Source organism: Balaenoptera borealis (assembly GCF_965194805.1).
Source record: "Balaenoptera borealis genome assembly, chromosome: 2".
In the NCBI taxonomy this organism is placed as follows: domain Eukaryota; kingdom Metazoa; phylum Chordata; class Mammalia; order Artiodactyla; family Balaenopteridae; genus Balaenoptera; species Balaenoptera borealis.
In genome coordinates this window covers 166,223,981-166,239,543 of record NC_138867.1, presented here as the reverse complement: position 1 = coordinate 166,239,543, position 15,563 = coordinate 166,223,981, and the positions used below count along the sequence as shown (strand labels likewise).

At 43.8% G+C, this 15,563-nt stretch overlaps 1 protein-coding gene across 1 annotated transcript in view; it reads left to right on the top strand.

Annotated features, from left to right (window-relative positions):
• Window positions 1-3,931: 3,931 nt before the first annotated feature.
• Window positions 3,932-15,563, top strand: part of COL23A1 (collagen type XXIII alpha 1 chain) — a 370,527-nt gene continuing 358,895 nt past the window's right edge. Inside the window, exon 1 of the mRNA XM_082379589.1 lies at window positions 3,932-10,407. Coding sequence (XP_082235715.1) covers window positions 10,117-10,407 — 291 coding nt within the window. The 5' untranslated portion in view covers window positions 3,932-10,116. The remainder of the gene's footprint in view (window positions 10,408-15,563) is intronic.

The following is a 15,563-nucleotide window of genomic DNA, read 5'->3' as shown; positions in this document are numbered from 1 at the left end:
GGTTGTTCCTCTTTAGAGCACCAGGAATTACAAAACTATCAAGAATTCTACTTTTGGCTCCCTATCATAGCAGTTTTTATTGTGACATTTCACTGAAACTGGAAGGGGGAATAGAATTTTCAAAGAATTTTTTTTTTTTTTTTAACCAATCAAGAATGGTCAACTATTCAGATACATTTTCTTACATTCACTCCTTTCCTGGTTTTAGTTTATTTTTAAATGTTGCAATTCTGGGGAGAAGTTAGGGAGAAGTTATATATAATTAAAAGACTTTAGCATAGATTTAATTGTAAAGACTTGAAACCATCCTAAATATCCCAAAGGAGCAGACACCTCATAGGTCTAGTTCTTTAGATACTATCAACAGCAGTTACATGTAAAGAGATTAAAGATTAATTGTAGATTTGGAGGAGTTCCCATGCACCCCCTCCTCCCAGTGACTTAAAATGTTTCCCATTACAAATATAAATGAAAATTAAGGGTTTTTTAACTTAAAAAAAAACAGTGCTGCTTTTTTTTATCATGAGCTTTGAATTTTATTTTTATTGAAGTGTTAGTTTCAAGTATACAGCAAAGTGATTCAGTAATATATATACATATATATGTGTGTATATATATATATTCCTTTTCAGATTCTTTTCCATTATAGGTTATTACAAGATATTGAATATACTTCACAGTGCTATACAGTAGGTCCTTGTCATTTATTTTATATATAGTAGTGTGTATCTGTTAATCCCAAACTCCTAATTTATCCCTACCCCCCTTCCCCTTTGGTAACCATAAGTTTGTTTTCTATGTCTGTGAGTCTATTTCTGTTTTGTACATAAGTTCATTTGTATCATCTTTTTAGATTCTACATATAAGTTATATCATATATTTTCTTTGACTTATTCACTTAGTATGATAACCTCTAGGTCCATCCATGTTGCTGCAAATGCCATTTTTTCATTCCTTTTTCATGGCTGAGTAATATTCCTGTGTGTGTGTGTGTGTGTGTGTGTGTGTCTGTGTGTGTGTGTGTGTGTCTGTGTGTGTGTGTCTGTGTGTGTGTGTCTGTGTGTGTCTGTGTATCCACTCATCTGTTGAAGGACACTTAGGCTGCTTCCATGTCTTGGCTATTGTAAATAGTGCTGCTATGAACATTGGGGTGCATGTGTCCTTTCAAATTAGAATTCATTTTCATCTTTTCTGGGTATATGCCCAGGAGTGGGATTGCTGGATCATATGGTAGTTCCATTTTTAGTTTTTTGAGAAACCTCCATACTGTTTTCCATAGTGGCTGCACCAAATTATGTTCCCACCAACAGTGTAGGAGGGTTCCCTTTTCTCCACAACCTCTCCAGCATTTATTTTTTGTAAACTTTTTGATGATGGCAATTCTGACTGGTGGAGGTGATACCTCAGTAGTTTTGATTTGCGTTTCTCTAATAATTAGCAATGTTGAGCATCTTTTTGTGTGCCTGTTGGCCATCTGGATGTCTTCTTTGGAGAAATGTCTATTTAGGTCCATTTTTTGATTGGGTAGTTGGGTTTTTTGTTATTGAGTTGTATGAGCTGTTTGTATATTTTGAAAATTAAGCCCTTATTGGTCACATCATTTGCAAATATTTTCTCCTAGTCCATAGGTTGTATTTTTGTTTTGTTTATGGTTTCCTTTGCTGTGCAAAAGCTTTTAAGTTTGATTAGGTCCCATTTGTTTATTTTTGCTTTTATTTCTTTTGCCTTGGGAGGCTGTCCGAAGAAAACATTGCTATGATTTATGTCGGAGAATGTTTTGCCTATGTTCTCTTCTAGGAGTTTTATGGTGTCATGTCTTATATTTAAGTCTTTAAGCTATTTTGAGTTTATTTTTTTGTATAGTGTGAGGGAGTGTTCTAACTTCATTGATTTACATACAGCTGACTGTCCAGCTTTCCCAACACCACTTGCTGAAGAGACTGCCTTTTCTCCATTGTATATTCTTGCCTCCTTTGTCGAAGATTAATTGACCATAAGTGGGTAGGTTTATTTCTGGGCTCTGTATTCTGTTCCATTGATCCATGTCTTTTTTTGTGCCCATACCACACTGTTTTGATTACTGTAGCTTTTGTAGTATTGTCTGAATTCTGGGAGGGTTATGCCTCCAGCTTTGTTCTTTTTCCTCAGGATTGCTTTGGCAAATCTGGGTCTTTTGTGATTCTGTATAAATTTTAGGATTATTTATTCTAATTCTGTGAAAAATGTCATGGATAATTTGATAGGGGTCGCATTAAATCTGTAGATTGATTTGGATAGTATGGACATTTTAACAATATTAATTCTTCCACTTCGAGAACATGGGATATCTTTGCATTTCTTTGAATCATCTTCAGTTTCTTTTATCAATGTTTCACAGTTCTCAGCGAATAAGTTTTTCACCTCCTTGGTCAGGTTTATTCCTAGGTTTTTTGTTGTTTTTTGTTTTTGATGTGATTATAAAATGAATTGGTTTTTTACTTACTCTTTCTGATATGTCATTATTAGTGTAAAGAAGTGCAACAGATTTCTGTATGTTAATCTTATATCCTGCTACCTTGCTGAATTCATTTATCAGTTCTAATAGCTTTTGTGTGGAGTCTTTATGGTTTTCTATATAGAGTATCATTGTGATCTGCATATAATGACAATTTTCCCTCTTCCCTTCCAATTTGGATACCTTTTTTAAAAAACCCAGTGCTTTTAAATGCTGCTGGATTTACTCTTAACTAAAGGCAACATGGGTAGGTACAGTTTTGAGAATGATTGATAAGGCCTAAATGATTAGAGTATGTCATTAATAGAGGAGTTTAATTTTAAAAGATCTTGCTATTATTTTTTAATATTTTTTCAAATTATTTTTAGGAACATTTGAGTTATTTTGTGTGTCCTCACAATAATTGCACACATGAGAACAATATGACTTGTGTGACAATGCTTGCCTGCAGAGTCAAATTGAATTTACACCCTGGGATTCCCTGTATAGGTAGACAAATTAGGTATTCTCTGTAGTCTCATCTATGAGTTGAAATACTAATACCTAACTTCCCAAGAGTGGTTGTGAGGATTAAATGAGGTAATTTATATAAAGTAGCTGTTATTTTCACCATTTCTTGATTTATACCCTATATCCTTTTTTTTTTCTTCTTTTTTTTTTTAATCTATATCTTTTTGGCTAGGCACTATGTGAGTTGTATTTGTCTGTGCTTTCCACAGGACAGACACCACAGAAACATTTTTTTTTAATTAATTCATTTATTTATTTTTTTGGCTGTGTTGGGTCTTCATTTCTGTGCGAGGGCCTTCTCTAGTTGCGGCGAGCGGGGGCCACTCTTCATCGCGGCGCGCAGGCCTCTCACTGTCACGGCCTCTCTTGTTGAGGAGCACAGGCTCCAGATGCACAGGCTCAGTAGTTGTGGCTCACGGGCCCAGTTGCTCCACGGCATGTGGGATCTTCCCAGACCAGGGCTTGAACCCGTGTCCCCTGCATTGGCAGGCAGATTCTCAACCACTGCGCCACCAGGGAAGCCCTACCGTATATTCTTGATTTATACAGTATTCTATAGTCTATAAATGATTTTCCTATACTTTTGGTTTTAGTCCTATAGGAACCATATGAAATGAGCACAAATAGATACTATTTCCATTTTTATGTTACCATGGTACATCTTTTTTCCATCCATTTATTTATTTATTTATTTATCTATGAAGTGTTTTATGTAGGAAGTATATATCTGGGTCTTGCATTTTTATCTAATCTGACAATCTTTTTTTTTTTAAACATCTTTATTGGAGTATAATTGCTTTACAATGGTGTGTTAGTTTCTGCTTTATAACAAAGTGAATCAGTTATACATATACATATGTTCCCATATCTCTTCCCTCTTGCATCTCCCTCCCTCCCACCCTCTCTCTCCCACCCCTCTAGGTGGTCACAAAGCACTGAACTGATCTCCCTGTGCTATGCGGCTGCTTCCCACTAGCTATCTATTTTACGTTTGGTAGTGTATATATGTCCATGCCACTCTCTCACTTTGTCCCAGCTTACCCTTCCCCCTCCCCATATCCTCAAGTCCATTCTCTAGTAGGTCTGCATCTTTATTACCATCTTGCCCCTAGGTTCTTCATGACCTTTTTTTTTTTTTTTTTAGATTCCATATATATGTGTTAGCATGTGATATTTGTTTTCTCCTTCTGACTTACTTCACTCTGTATGACAGATTCTAGGTCCATCCACCTCACTACAAATAACTCAATTTCGTTTCTTTTTATGGCTGAGTAATATTCCATTGTATATATGTGCCACAGTCTTTGCCTGTTAGTTGTGTTTAGACCATTTATATTTAATGGGATTTTTGATATTTTTGGGTTTAGATTACCATCTTCCTATTTTTTATTTTTCCCATTTCTTCCCATTTTCCTTTTTCTGCTTTATTTTGAACTGAGTATTTTTCATAATTCTACTTTATTAGCTGGTTTATTAGCTAAACCGTGTGTGTGTGTGTGTGTGTGTGTTTAGCATTTGCTTTAGAGTTTGTAGTATACATCCTTATCACAGTATGCTTGTAATTGACATTATACTATGTCACATAGAGTAAAAGAATCTTGTAACAGTAAACTACCATTTCCCCCTCCTGGGCTTTATACCATTTTGCCATACATTTTACTTAGCCATATGTTAAAACCCTGCAATACATTGTTATTTTTGCCTTAAGCCATCTATTATCTTTTAAAGAGATAATAGATGTTCTTTTTGTTTGTTTGTTTTTCAAGCTTTTTCCTTCTGTTTCATTTTAGATAGTTTCTACTGCTATATTTTCCTTTTTTTAAAAAAATTTATTATTTATTTATTTGGCTGTGTTGGCTCTCCATTACTGCGCGTGGGCTTTCTCTATTTGCAGTGAGCGGGGGCTACTCTTCGTTGCGGTGCACGGGCTTCTCACTGCGGTGGCTTCTCTTGTTGCAGAGCATGGGCTCTAGGCGCACGGGCTTCAGTAGTTGTGGCACACAGGCTCAGTAGTTGTGGCTTCTGGGCTCTAGAGCACAGGCTCAGTAGTTGTGACACATGGGCTCAGTAGTTGTGGCTCATGGGCTCTAGAGCGCAGGCTCAGTAGTTGTGACGCACGGGCTTAGTTGCTCCGTGGCATGTGGGATCTTCCCAGACCAGGGCTTGAACCCGTGTCCCCTGCATTGGCAGGAGGATTCTTAACCACTGCGCCACCAGGGAAGTCCCATCTACTGCTATATTTTCAACTTCATTAATCTTCTGCTGTGTCTAACCTGCCTTTAATCCCATACAGTTTAATTTTCATCTCAAACATTGTCATTTTAGTCTCTAGATTAGATCTTTTAACAAAAATCTTTGTCTCTACTTAACATGTTCAGTCTCTCCTCTTAGTTCCTTGAACATATAGAATACAGGTATAACCTTTAATATCCTTATCTGCTAATGCTATCATCTCTTTCATTTCTGAGGTGGTTTTGATTGATTGCTTTTTCTCCTATCATGGGTCATATTTTCTTGCTGTTTTGTGTGCCTGGTAATTTTGGCTTTTTGTTTTACCTTGTTGGTTATTGGGTATTTTTATATTCACTTGAGCTTTATTATGGAACATGATTAAATTACTTGAATCATTTTGATCTTTTCAGGTTTGGGGTTTAAGCTTTGTTAGGCAGGACCAGAGCAGCATTTAGTCTAGAGCTAGTTTATCCCCACTACTGATGCAAAATCTTTTGAGTACTCTACCCAATGCCCTCTAAATTATAAGGTTTTGCATGCTGGCTGGTGGGAAGAAGAGCTATCCCTGGCCTGTGTGAGCTGTGGGGATTGCTTCCTCTCTAATTAGAGTCTCATCCTTTTGAGTGGTTCTGTCCTGGCCCCAGTAGTTTCCTCACAAATGTGATGATCTCAGGTGGAGAGTTCTCTCTCTGTGTGCAGCTCTGCTCTCCAGTCCTCTACCCTGCAAATTCTAACTGCCTCAGCTTCTTTGGACTTGCAGCTCCTTCACCTTAGGGTGGCTCTGCCTGGGTCCCCCTCCCTGCACTGTGGCCTGAAAACATCTCTCCAGAGAGTAAGCTGGGACAATCCTTGGGCTCACTTCATTTTCCCCCCATCTCCCAAGGGTCACTGTCCTTCATTGCCTGATGTCCAGTATCTTGAAAACTGCCATTTCATATAGTTTGTCTAGTTTTCTAGTTTCAGATAGACTGAGCCTAGTCCCTGTTGGTATATCCATTTTGCAAACTAGAAAACTGGGGGTCTGAAATAGTAAGTAGCTGTGAGCTATTAGTGGAGCCAGAACTGGAATCTAGGCATTATACATCAATGCCTGATGCTTTTTCCACAATATCATACTGCCTTTTCTAAGTAACAATTTCCTCATGTAATTGAAACTTATCCTTTTATGCCTTAAAGCTTAATTTGAACCATTTTTGTTGGAAATTTTAAAAAAATGTTTAAGTACCCCCTGCCTTCTTAAACAGAGCATTTTGAATATATCTGAACCTCTTCATTATCAACATTACTTATAATCTTATGCAGTGGTTATCAACCCTATCTGACCCAAGTAATCCCTTTTTAATAAAATATTTTATAATGCCCTTTTATCCTGAAGAGTCTGAGCCCTTGACAATCATCAGGCTGGGTTGCTGCACTTGCTATTTACAGTTAGGATGGGCAAAGGAGTGCCAGCAGGTGCCTGGCATATTCCTCCCTGTCCCCACTGTATAAATGCAGCCTCCTCTCCCTACTTTTGAGGGTCAGTTACTCCTGCCAAAATGGTGACTCTTAGACTTCAGGTCCATGGACACAGAGTTCAAAGTGCCCTGGGGGGCAGCCATAGCTTATAGTTGAATGGACCCTTGCTGTGTGCCCTGGCAAGTGTAACACTCTTGAGAAGTAGGACCTCCAATCCTGCAGGACCCAGCTTTGTGAGGACAGCAAGCACAAAATCCCCCAGTGAGTCACGGGGCGTGATGGTGAGTGGAGCTACTCTTGCTTCTACCCCTTGGTTCCTGGACCCATGCATTATTGGAAAAAAAGTGTCATGTAGAGGTCCCTCATTTAATGCATATTCCACATCCTGAAAGATGGCACTGCAGTCTTTTAGCATATTGTCTCTGAATACTCTGAGTTGGTGCTTCACCTGTGCCTTCAAAAGGCAGTTCCAGTGTTCTGTGAGGCTGGCTGCTTCTGGCTGGTGCAGGATGTAATACAACCAGTGGATTCCATGGTCATGGGCTCACTCCTCCTCTTACTCTGCTGTAAAGTGGGTTCCCTGGTTGGATGCTCTGTTATATAGGACTCCATACCTGTGGAATGGGGAATCTGTATGGATAGTGGTGCTGGCTGAGGCTCTGCAAACAGGGAAGACAAGCCCATACCTAGTATAGCTATCCATCCCTGTGAGGGACAAATTGCTGGCCCTTCTGGGATGAAGGGAGTTCAAAGTAGTTGGTTTGCCACCAAGTAGCCAGTTGGTCTCCCTGAGGACTAGTGCCTATCGCTGACAGGTTAGCCATTTCAGAGGCAGCAGTAGCTAGATTGACCTTGGTAATCTATATGCACGTTAGGGAATGCAGTGGATTCCTGCCCACCCCCCAGATCTGCTCTCCACCACTCTGACTCAGCTCTCTGCCCTTAGGAGGCTGACCTCTTTGCATTGCATCATCTGGGCTCCCTTGTCCTGTATGTTTGGTCAGTGGGAGGCCCAGCAGATCAGAGAGTAAGACGAGAGAGAGATTATCCCCCAGCTCCTTACCTTCCAAGCCATGGTTTTGCAGAGGTGGTATCCCTTAACCAAAGGCCACAGCTCCTGTTGAGCTGACCTTTGTTTAGCTCCGAGCATTCACAGGGTTCCCACACAGTTTCTTCTTCTCCCCCCTGTAGCTAGAGATGGTAATGGCCTTCCACTGTTTATACTCCAGAGTGCTTCTTCAACATCCCCTGTTGGCTTCCCTTAATCTGCCCCACCATGTAGACAGTCTCTACAATCAGACTGTCTTCAGTCTGAGGATGCCATCTCTTCCTTCCAGGACCCCAACTTACAAAATAGAGTATTTTCTTCCTTGCCTTTTAAATTAAGCTGTAGACAGTAAACATATTTTCGCCTTTCCTTAATTCACTTGACAAATATTTGCCAGATCCTGTACTGCTCTTTGAGAAAACAGTGGTGAACGAGACAAATGGGTAACTTTGTCTTGTTAATAAAAAGGTAACTTCAAACAGTGATAAATGATCTCCCTGAGTAATCCTTCTGAGGACTGCAAATGAAGCCTCCTTAGATTGGACAGTCTGGGTAGGTCTTTTGGAGATAGTGAGTTTTAAGGACCTGAGGACCTTGACCTGAAGGAGGAGCTTGCTCAAAGATCTGAGAGCAGGATATTCCAGATAGTGAGGCGGTAGGCAAGGGCAAAGGCCAAAGAGACCAATGAGCTTGGCTTGTTTGATACACAGAAGCTTCTGGAATATGGTGAACAATACGTGCAGGTGACGGGCAATTTGCCTATGTGTAGCAAGAACGATGTGCCAACTTGTAATATGGTGTTGGCCTCTTTTCAAAGAAGACAATCCAGTTTGCTGAGCAAGTACTTTTCAGACTATTTATTGGGCATATGCTAGATCTTAGCAAGACCTATCTCTGTATAACCACTTAACTGTGACCCCAAGTTACCTAAGGTCACAGCTACAAAGTTGCAGAGGTGAGATGCCAACCATTTCTGTTTTATTCCAATCTCGGAGGTAATTTTCCCCTCTAAATTAAGGGATTGAGGAGGAATATGTAAGCTGAAGGTCCTCAGTGTTTGTTAAGAGATAAGTAATCTGTCCAAAGACGCTAATAAATCCAAAGATACCCAGAGAGTGGGAAGATATAACCGGTCTTTTTTTCAAAAACGGCTGTGGATTTGCCCAAATTACAAAGATCCAAGCAAGTCTGTTGTTTTTATTTGATTATTACTGGAGTTAGCGGGAGAGTTATGTGGGACCCATTTTAGGATGCAAAATCCTGGTAGGAATCTGAGCCAGCAGAGAATGTGCTTGACTTCCAGCCTTGCCCCCCTTTCTTGAAAAAGACTGTTCCGGCCATTTGATTCTCATTCAGGCTTTCCTACTTTAACCCTGTGGTGTACATTTGCAACCGAATCGCAGTATAGGTTAAATGTGGTACATACTAGATGATTATTTTTGGCCAGGTTGTGTTTCCACTACAGAATTAAGCCATCAGCTCATCAAAAGTTGGAGTTCTTTTCCCCTATCTTTTGCATTTGTTAAAGTCTCAATTTTCTCAAATGAAAGACTTCTCTAGGTCAGGAACAAGGTCTTACAAGTTGTTTCCAGCACCGCATGTCTGGCACATAATAAATGGTGAGAGTATTAAATATTCTAAGAGGCATCCTTCCACTAGGCTCAATCCCGACCCTGACTGCGTCTGTATGAATGCACAAGAGGTCGCTTTCCACCACCAAGCGGCGCTAGGGCACCATCTAGAAAGGATTCACTAAGTTTTCCACAGGGTTTGAAGTTTCGTACTTCAAAACTTCTGACACTTCAGTGTCAGGTTAATTCACAAGTCGAGGGGAATTTTCCCAACAAATGAATGATGCCGCAGCCAAGGGTAGGCTGCAGAAGGCGCTCTGAGTCTCTGGGTGCACCACAGACCTCTCGGGATCGCAGTTGGAACTCGGGCTGAGGAGTCGCAGAGGTGCATGCGCGGGAGTGGCTGCAGCCCGGCGTCCAGGGCAGGTGAGGGCGGAGATGAGTGCTGCGCGCGGGGTCAGCCAGGTACGCGCTGGGGGGCTCCGAGGAGCCAGCTCCCTTTCCGCCCCCGCCCCCGCCCCCTCGCCGCGCGGGGCCGGCCTGGCCGCTCCTCCCCTGGGTGGGTCCCGGCTCCTTTTCTGGCAGGGTCTATTTGCATAGAGGAAACTGCCCAAAGTGGCCGCTGTGGAGGAGCTGGCGGCAGGGAAGGGGGCGTGCGCCGCGGTCCGCTGCTGCCCGGAGGCTAAGCCCCGCGCCGGGCCGACCTCGTGCCTCGGGCTCTGCAGCACGCTCCAGCACGCTCAGCCAGTGACCCCGGCTCTGTGCACCGTCCCCTCTGAGAGTCCACCCGCGACGAGCACACCATGAGTCCAGGCCAGGGCGCCGGCGGCGACGCGCGGAAGGGCTGCCGGGCGGGCGGCGGCGGCGGCGCGGGGCGCCCCGCGACGGCAGCTGGGGCCTGGGCGGTGAGCGCGCTGTGCCTGCTGCTCTCCGCCGGCTCGGCGGTCGCCTGCCTGCTGCTGGGCGTCCAGGCGGCCGCGCTGCAGGGCCGGGTGGCGGCGCTCGAGGAAGAGCGGGAGCTGCTGTGGCGCGCGGGGTCGCCGGACACCCTGGTCGCCTGGGCCGAGCCGCAACTGGAGCGCCTGCTGCGCGAGGTAAGTCGCCGAGCGCGGGGCTGGGAGTGTCCGTGCGCCGGGAGCCGTCGCGGTGAGGAGCGGTCGCCCGCCAGCCGTGAGCGCCCGAGCAGCCTGCGCGGGGTCGGGGGTGGGGTTGGGTGGGGAGGGAGGCTGGGGTGCTGGAGGCCGAGGGGTCCTGCTGTTCCCGCTCCAGCCTCAGGGTCGGCCTGCGTGAAAAACAACCTAGAAGGGCTGTTTCGGGGACGAGCAGGGGGAGGAAGAGGAAAGACTGCGGACTTTGAAATAACAGATCTGGGGGCGAGTCTCCACTGGTGTGTGCGCTCGGACCGGTGAATTCCCGCCTGCGTTAAGCGCCTGCCTTCCTACCTGTGCCGGGATAATGAAGAAGCTCTTGCGGGAAGTGTGTGGTGACTTCTGTCACTGGTTGCAGCTACTGTTCCCAACGCTGATATACCTGCAGAGGTGTGGGACCCCCAGCAGACCGGAGGTTTCCTGGTGGCGGGAAACCTCAGTCAGACCCTGGCCGGGGCCCTTGGAGGGACATGGTCAATCCAGCCTGCCCTGTCCACACTCCGGCCCCTCAGGAAAGTGTTTCAGAACAGCTCCATCTTGGAGATGCTGTGCTGTGCCTGGGGCTGCTTGGGCTCAGCGCTCACCCAGGGCAACCCAGACCTGAGGGGGTGCCAACATCAGCTTGGCAGGGTGAGGGGAATAAAAAACAGTCCGGGCCAAAAAATACAGATTCTGGATTCGGTCGACGCCACCTAGGCGATGCCACCTGGGCATTGTGGACACAGCAGATGCTGAGTTTCCTTGCTGGAAGCATCATATGAGACTCTCTGACACTTCTGTTAAGGTTGCTGCTATGTGTCTTCAAATCAGGAGCCACATTTGGAACTTCAAATCTCTCACCCATCATGCTGATCAAAACCTCCAGCTTTTGTGCAGCAGGGCACCTCCCCATAGAACAGTGGTGGTAGACTGGCCAGAGCGCCTCTGGTTGTGCTGGCCTCCCTTGCCTGAGCCATCCTCTTCTTCCTAGGAAAGGCAGCTACCTCAAGATGGCAAGCATACTCCCCAAAGGGGCATCCTCAACTGTAGTATGAATAGCACCACAGTGTTTCAAGGTAGAGGAGAGGATGGGCAAGGCTGTTACTACCATTTCCCCTGAACTGTGCCCAGCTGTGATCTTTATTAAAGTAGCTGTGTATCCATTTTTGAGTTAATTTGGATTCTTTAAGGTGAATGGGGGAAGACTGTACCATGCCTTTTGTGTTCACCATACCTATTTCTTAGTCACTTATTTAAGCCAGTATTACATCTCTTCTAACTTGGTTTTGGGCAAAATTGCTGCTTCATGAAATGATTTCCTATGTTCCTCTTGAAAGTGCCTGCAGATTTTAGAAATCTCTCTGGAGCCCTGCTGGCAACTCCTGGTGATGGTTTCATAATTGCAGCCCATTGCCTTTTGGCAAATCCTTAGAGACAAGGGTGTTGAATTGATTTATGGAGGGCCAGTAAAATTTCTACCTGTTAGTGCTATAACTGTGGCTGTTCTTTCGAATAGGGGGCCCTTTTTACTTAATAAAAAATAAACTGCAAGCTTTGATTGAGTAAATCAGAAATCCCAGTAAAACCTTTTAGAAGGAACTTGCAAATTGTGTCCATTCTAATAGGGAGGAGAGTCCTGGGAAAGCAGCCACGGCTGAGATTTTCAAGTCCTGAACTATGCAGATCACAGGAGGCTTCATCCTGCTTCCAAGGAGTTATTGGGCAGAGTATTCCCCCTCTCTCTCCCTCTCTGTTTCTCTCACTCCATACCACCCCCCTGCCACCCCACCCCCCACTTCTTTCCTCTTCATTAGTAAGGGGAAGGGAAAATTTCAAATCCTGGGATTTCCACTTGAAATTCGCTATACCATTCTGCAGGCTATACCATTAGCATAGGACACATCTTAGCACTTCGTGCGACTAGCTAACCAAGTTTGGTGTTGAGGAGTTTCTACTTGGAGCATCTGAGATGCCACACTATGAATGCAGTTGGGGTTCAGCTTCTGGCTCTTTGAGTATCGCTGTGAAAAGGCATCTCTTTCCCAGGGCACCAGTCTGTTCCTGCTCCTAGCCATTCTTCTCACAAATGTCACTGGATGGGAAATGTACATGGCCTGGCCAGTGACCCTGAGAGTCCCTGGCTGAGATGAGGGGACTCATGGGAGGTGCATAGTGGGAGTTGGTAATTGGGTTTAAATAGATGTGAAGATAATTTAGAAAAACTATTCGATATGAAGGACAAATAAATAATGAACTGAAAATCTCTTAAAGAAAGAACCTTTGTACTTGAACATGTTTTTCAGTTCTAATTTGTTCTCAGTGAAGCATCCTTTCAGCCTGTGCTGAAGTAGTTGTGTATGTGAGGATGCCTGCAGCTTGTCCTTTTACCAACAATCTTGTTTTCAGAGAATAGAAATCCTTGCCAACCATACACAACTTTAATGTCAGAAAAAATAAATAAAAAATAAGCCAACAGAAGCCACTGTTAATATGGGACCCACTGTCTTTGTTCCCTTGGGAACAGAACTGTGAAATAACTTCTTTGGGACTGGCTGATGTGCCTGATAATGTAGATATAGAAGCTACAAAAAAGAAATATTCATGATAACTCATGATTATTAAAGACCCTTCCCATGGTACAAAATAAAGAAATGGTTTTCAGAAAATAAAAGCAAGATTTTTGAGCAAGAGTCATTAACAATAGTATCTTCAGTATGACCCAAAAATATAAATGCAAAACAAGCATCTGATATTATGCTTTTAAAGTGCTTTAAAGAGCTTGCCTCGGTAATCAACCCCCCCCCCATTAGTTATACCTATAGTTACAGTTTTACAAAAGCTTAAATTTTAGAGTAAATAGAATAGCTGCTATACTACAGTAAAAATTTTAATGCAAAGATTAAAGAAATATTTAGTTGTATTCAGAGGAATCTATTTTCAGCTTACAATGGATTTATTGTTGGCTGTTGGTCTTCCATTCTCCAGACCAATCAGTTTGAAAACAAGAAAAACCCAGAGACTCAGGTTAAAATTCAAGCCCTTTGCTTCCCTACCATCAACCATATATATTGGTTAAGTTACCATAAAACCCAGAATCAAATGTAGCTTTATTTGGCCTCTGTGGCAGCTTGTCACTTATCAGGACTGCTCTAAGGTGTATGCTTTAATAAAAATGCCAATTTTTGAATCCCATGGCACAACTGGAGATGGAGTATAAATCATAGCTACATTTGTTTCCTTAACATTTCCTGGCTCCCAAACCAAAAAAGTTTCCTGTTACTTCCTGGCATGCTCACTTTATCTCTCCACTCTTTTTTTTTTTTTTTTCTTGTTTTTTTTGCAGAAGTTTAGGAGAGCTTTATAATAATAGCAGCATGTTTAGAATGAGCCAACTATTGGGGCATTCCTTTCACAGATATATTTTGGAATTGTTGAATTGGACTTTTGCACATTAGCTTTGAAGATTTGCAACATCGCTTCTGAAGTTCAGGGATCTGTAAGCTGAATGAATTTATACCAGCAGGCAGAGAGGGGTAGATGATAAATGGGGTTTCAGGCCCACTATTTACTAGTCCTGGCATCTAACCTCTTTAACTTCCTGAGCTCCAGCTTCCTCTTCCCTAATACGATGGTCACAACTACCTGTGTACTGATGAGCAAATAAGATAATGCAGAGGAAAGTGTTGGTCAGTAAGTCTTTTGATGGCGAGTACCAAAATCCCCCAGTGTGATTCCTTAAACAGTACAGTCATTGAATTCTCTTGCATAACCTGAGAATCCTGGAAGTCAGCCTGCAGATCCTGGGTTAGTTCAATGACTTGGCCATGACTGGGGTGCCAGGTCATTGTCTGCCATTCTCTTGGTGTTTCCTCATGGTCACAATATGGCTGCTGCAGCTCCAAGCACATGTCTTCACACAAGAATAGCCAAGGTAGAAGGGAATAGGGCAGGAAAAAGCTATCTTCTCAAGAGGCTTTTTTTTCATTTGAGTCAGGGAACTTTCCTTATAGCCACCAGCCAGAACCAGGGCCAGTGATCATCATCATCCTGTCAAGGGTGATGGGGTTGCCACAGGAGGCTTTGGCCAAGCTTGACGAATCCTCTGAGTCTGGGCATGTTGCCAGTGGAACAAAATTGTAGCTTTGTGAGGAAGGGAGCCTAGGAATGGCTATTGGGGAACAACCAACAGTGTCAGATGGGTACCCTAGAATGTCGTCCTAGAGGAGGACAGGGTGGGGGTGGAGGGAGGGGGAAGTCATCCATTGTTTATTGTTTAAAACCGTGGAACTGCCACCGTTTTCATAACCATACCCCCTTCACTGCTCCACACTTTGGGAACACTCCCCAGTTGTGAAATTTCTGTTTCCCTCAGGGTCCTGCTCTCCAGCCCTGCATCTAACCATAGTAGTCAAAGGCAAGGTTGATGCATTTGGTGTTCTCTCTGGCTCAGTCCCATGCTTTGTAGTTTGTGGTCTTTAACCCTTAAGTGCATGCTGTTCTGATCCCAAAGTGACTGACTGGAGTGGCCTCCTCACTGGGGATGGCACTCTAGGGTCCTGCTTTCCAACTCTTTCCACATCATGGCATACACAAAAAATGATGACACCTGCACATCACCCTGCAGTAAGTGGAAGAGGCTGCTCGGACTGGAGGGAACTGGCCCAGCCACTCCGAGGACCAAGGAGATCAGTGCACCTGAAAACATGCGTGGTGCCCTGTACCCATCAGGTGTGCCTAGGCAGCTGTGCTCCCCCTCCTCACCCCAATCCTGGCCACAGGCCCCCTTGGCTTTTTCAACAGCCATATCTCACTGTGGCCTCCAAATCCCCTTCCAGAGGATCATGGAAGAATCATGGTCCCCAGAGCAGGGTGTCTCTTTTACCTTCATTGAGCATCATCTCATTCGAGTCCACCTTTCTAGTTGCCTTTGGATCCTTATACTTTCAAATAGCAACGTGAAAGGACCCCAACTCAGACTGGCTTAATTAAAAAGGGAATTTAACTGAAATGTCCAGGGAAATGCCTGCTCAGGCACAGCTAGAGGTGCCTTGATTTTGTGTTTCTTTGAGTTGGCTCCATTTTTGTCAAGGATGCCCTCACTCTTCCCCATGAAGTGGCAGGGC